This window comes from Sinocyclocheilus grahami, unplaced genomic scaffold (genome assembly GCF_001515645.1).
Source record: "Sinocyclocheilus grahami isolate Dianchi unplaced genomic scaffold, SAMN03320097.WGS_v1.1 scaffold150.1, whole genome shotgun sequence".
Taxonomy (NCBI): domain Eukaryota; kingdom Metazoa; phylum Chordata; class Actinopteri; order Cypriniformes; family Cyprinidae; genus Sinocyclocheilus; species Sinocyclocheilus grahami.
This window is the reverse complement of record NW_015505329.1, coordinates 913,632-918,297: the sequence shown is the minus strand read 5'-3', so window position 1 is coordinate 918,297 and position 4,666 is coordinate 913,632. Positions and strand designations below refer to the sequence as shown.

Here is a 4,666-nt window from a genome sequence, read left to right as displayed (position 1 = left end):
GAGAATGGCAGACAAACATCAACAAGCCGATCTTCCTTCATGGTATTGTAGTACTTTTACTCGCTGTACTATAAAGTTTTCTCACCGGTGAATGATACACGATGTAGCCCAGCGGTTCCCAATTCTAGTCCTCACGCAAGGGAAATCCGTTGAAGTTTACTTCACTTCGGAACATTCATTCATGGATTTGTGCTGCGCAGCGTTTTCACACACAGGCGAAACTTACTTACTAGAGAAGTGTGAAATAATATACCTCTGTAAATAAATACTATTTAAATTCACGTCTCGCACACTTTAACGCCCTTTGTATGGAACATATACACTCGCTTCGAACTGGAATCATGGTGGAATATCCGGTGATGTACACTTCCCAGGGCACTCACGGTCGAATAGAACAAACGTCGCACATGATAAGAGATACATATGAAATGTGCAGAGCAGGAGGGCGCAAGGATTGGAATTGGGAACCGCTGATGTAGCCTATTGTAATGTTGCCTCTGGTGTTCTGGTCTGTGAGCGTAAATGCGTTCAGGGGGCGTTAGACGGTGATTGCAGGGAGGGTGGGACGTTCGCTTTCAGTTCTATCAGGCTAAAGTTAGCATTATCCAAGATCTCCTATTGCACCTTTAAGTTTTAATTTAGAAAATACATAATTAATCTACTAACACAAATATATTTCAGATCCGTGGGGAAACGAAAAGCTTATGAGTTTTTACCAAAGTCATTGTCGGCCATGAGACTGATGTTTCCTACTTCCTCCCTCATGGTGATCTCTTCAACACGACTCTGGTTCAGCGTGAACTGCTGTGCTACATCTATATCACTGAAATAGAGGGATTTAGGAATTTAGAAATCATAAATGCAAAGTCACACTCAGGAGGAGTCCTTTACAAAGGAAGAAATGCTTAAGAGCTAGGGCTGCACAATAAATTGCATGCGATATTTAACGCGCATCTTATCAGTACAGCCGATTCTGTAATCGGCGGTAAATCTCCATCACCTGCGGGCTTTCACATTGAGCAGCATTAACTTTTTTTATTTTGATTTACCGCTGATTACAGAACCGGCTTTCTGACAAGATGCGGATTAAATATCGCATGCGATTTATCGTGCAGCCCTATTAAGAGCATAACTAAAAAAATTCACATTGACGATTTTAAAATTCCAGGACCACTGTGAAGTTTTATACAAAAAGCAAAGTGACACCAATTACACTGTAAATATTTCATACACTGTCTGTGTATTAACGTACACCAAACATCTTGTGTTAAAAACAACAGAAGACAACAAGTGCTCCTTACTCCAGATCAGGAAGGGGCTGGTCAAAATCATGGAACTCCTCTGGTAAGGTGATGGCGTTGTATGCAGCCTCACGGTTGTCTTCTGGCAGATCAACAACACCTACAAAACACAATGCATTCTAGTTAATACAGACAGTCAAAACCAGGTGACTTTGAAATCTACAGATTTCACAAAAATGTGCAATTAGATTCACTACCAGGGCGGAAAGCCATTTTGATCTTGATAAACGCTTCATTGCAATCAGCCAGAAGATATTAATGTGCAGAGCAGGAGGGCGCAAGGATTGGAATTGGGAACCGCTGATGTAGCCTATTGTAATGTTGCCTCTGGTGTTCTGGTCTGTGAGCGTAAATGCATTCAGGGGGCGTTAGACGGTGATTGCAGGGAGGGTGGGACGTTCGCTTTCAGTTCTATCAGGCTAAAGTTAGCATTATCCAAGATCTCCTATTGCACCTTTAAGTTTTAATTTAGAAAATACATAATTAATCTACTAACACAAATATATTTCAGATCCGTGGGGAAACGAAAAGCTTATGAGTTTTTACCAAAGTCATTGTCGGCCATGAGACTGATGTTTCCTACTTCCTCCCTCATGGTGATCTCTTCAACACGACTCTGGTTCAGCGTGAACTGCTGTGCTACATCTATATCACTGAAATAGAGGGATTTAGGAATTTAGAAATCATAAATGCAAAGTCACACTCAGGAGGAGTCCTTTACAAAGGAAGAAATGCTTAAGAGCTAGGGCTGCACAATAAATTGCATGCGATATTTAACGCGCATCTTATCAGTACAGCCGATTCTGTAATCGGCGGTAAATCTCCATCACCTGCGGGCTTTCACATTGAGCAGCATTAACTTTTTTTATTTTGATTTACCGCTGATTACAGAACCGGCTTTCTGACAAGATGCGGATTAAATATCGCATGCGATTTATCGTGCAGCCCTATTAAGAGCATAACTAAAAAAATTCACATTGACGATTTTAAAATTCCAGGACCACTGTGAAGTTTTATACAAAAAGCAAAGTGACACCAATTACACTGTAAATATTTCATACACTGTCTGTGTATTAACGTACACCAAACATCTTGTGTTAAAAACAACAGAAGACAACAAGTGCTCCTTACTCCAGATCAGGAAGGGGCTGGTCAAAATCATGGAACTCCTCTGGTAAGGTGATGGCGTTGTATGCAGCCTCACGGTTGTCTTCTGGCAGATCAACAACACCTACAAAACACAATGCATTCTAGTTAATTCAGACAGTCAAAACCAGGTGACTTTGAAATCTACAGATTTCACAAAAATGTGCAATTAGATTCACTACCAGGGCGGAAAGCCATTTTGATCTTGATAAACGCTTCATTGCAATCAGCCAGAAGATATTTGGCTTTTCTATGGTAGATCCTCACCACACCCAAGAGAAGATGGCCAGATGTACGCAGAGCCATTTTCACCTATTTTAACAGTAAAAAACAGAATTAACATATGCATTGACACACACTATCCAAAAGAAAACAAGCAGCAGCTTTAAATATGTACCTTTGGTGAAATTATGCTTTCCACGCTGCTCTCCAGGTTGCATTCAAAGACGTGTGCTTTTGTCAGCTTTTTGTCCCAATGGGCCGCCAGCCAGATCTTGGCCAGCGGCCCACGTTTACTGAGGACGAAGTGGGCGTAAAACATTGCCCTGGTGTCTGGTCAAGGCTCCGAGATCTCTCTGCTACACCTGGAAAGAGACACAAGAGTATTGTTCAGAACTTAAGAGCATAGTAATGTCTCAAAACCTATGCACTGGAACATGACTACCTAGGCAGCAATTTAAGCACCACTGGCAACTCACTAGGTTTTGAGATACAGAATACACGAGAATGATAGAATGCATCATTTATACTGCACAACCTGCCAACGAAATGCACATACAAGCTAAAGTCAAATCGAGTGCAAGACACTAAAAACACAGGTTTAGATTTGCTGTAAATATTATTCACTCAGTCTGAGTTACTAGTCAGATGCATTACATTAATAGCATTTAAAAGCATTGCCCGCCTTTACACCAACATTAAAACGTGAAGGCGAGGTAACGTTATAACACAGTTGCACGCCACATTATCCAATGCAATGCTTTAAAAAAAAAAAAATATTAAAAAAAAAGTCGAATACACGCGAAATATAGAAAAATGCATTAATAAAGATGGAAAAGAGTTGCGTTAATTTTCACCCAAGCGTTTGGCTAAAGTTTTTGATTACCAAGCTACGCTACTTAACCATAAAATAACCAATAAATATATCACTTCTAAGCTATAAGTGACAGAGTTAATTTTTCTAGTTCATAAACAAGTTAGAAACCAATAATAGTTATAATATTAACAATAACGTTACCTGCAAAGACAAATTATTTTCAAGCTATCCTTAGCAATTAGCATTAGCCAACTGTTGATTAGCAACAGCACGTAAGCGTCAAATTTCACCCTCCCGCTCATATATTCCACTTCACAAGCATATTTATCCGCAACAACACACATTTTCCGGAACGTACCATTCAAAATATGTTATCCGTGTTGATTACGGCTAGTCTATTCTCTCCTCTCCTGCGGAGAGAAGTTAGCAACCGTTTCCTCTCATTGAATCCGACAAAGATGGCGCGCGCTCTCGGCGGGATGTTTACAGTCAAAATTTGGCGGTGGGAGGAGCTTGGTTAGTGATTGACAGGAAGCGGCTGCACGGGGGATGGCGGTAGGAGGGGCTTAGCTGGTGATTGACAGGACGTGGCTGTAGTGGAGCCCAATGACAGCGCGCTGTGCGGTAGGCAGAGGGCGGTGTTGTGTTACTAAACGAATACTGGGTTTGAGCTTTGAAGCTGAGGCGTCTCAACGAGCGACAAGAAGTCGAATGAATCTATAGTTCCTATAATACAGTCTCTATTGTGTGCATGAACAGATGAATAGATACACATTTCAGAACGTTTTCATGAAAGGTATGCATTTGAATGCACTGTAGTTAAACGCTTTGGATAAAAATCGTCTACCAAATACATAAATGTACAGACAGAGTAATTAAATAAAATTATGTAGGCCAAAATAATGGTCTGTTTGTTCTTGTTTTTTTTGTGTCAGTTTTATTTATTTATTTATTTATTGTATGTTAAATGTGTGTGTGTGTGTATATATATATATATATATATATATATATATTTTTTTTTTTTTTCCGGCAATAAAATTGGAAATATTCAACACCAAAAATAACCCTACGGCTTTCCCTTATACATAAATACATTACATTTAGTAATTTAGCAGACACTTTTATCCAAAGTGACTTACAAATGAGGACAATTAACAACAGAGAATGCTGGTGTTAGAAACTC

General features: G+C 39.8%; 1 protein-coding gene across 2 annotated transcripts in view; it reads right to left on the bottom strand.

Annotated features, from left to right (window-relative positions):
• The window catches only part of LOC107592120 (double-strand-break repair protein rad21 homolog), a 9,352-nt gene extending 5,395 nt beyond the window's left edge, over positions 1-3,957 (bottom strand). Inside the window, exons 1-6 of one of the 2 annotated variants that reach the window (XM_016281504.1) lie at positions 3,842-3,957; positions 2,845-3,031; positions 2,652-2,759; positions 1,499-1,520; positions 1,302-1,401; positions 717-823 (exon numbers count right to left, since the gene is read on the bottom strand). In XM_016281504.1, coding sequence (XP_016136990.1) covers positions 717-823; positions 1,302-1,401; positions 1,499-1,520; positions 2,652-2,759; positions 2,845-2,988 — 481 coding nt within the window. In that variant the 5' untranslated portion in view covers positions 2,989-3,031; positions 3,842-3,957. Of the gene's footprint in view, positions 1-716; positions 824-1,301; positions 1,402-1,498; positions 1,521-1,847; positions 1,955-2,432; positions 2,533-2,629; positions 2,760-2,844; positions 3,032-3,841 lie in introns of both variants that reach the window. The other variant, XM_016281505.1, reaches the window with a different exon arrangement.
• Positions 3,958-4,666: the final 709 nt, after the last annotated feature.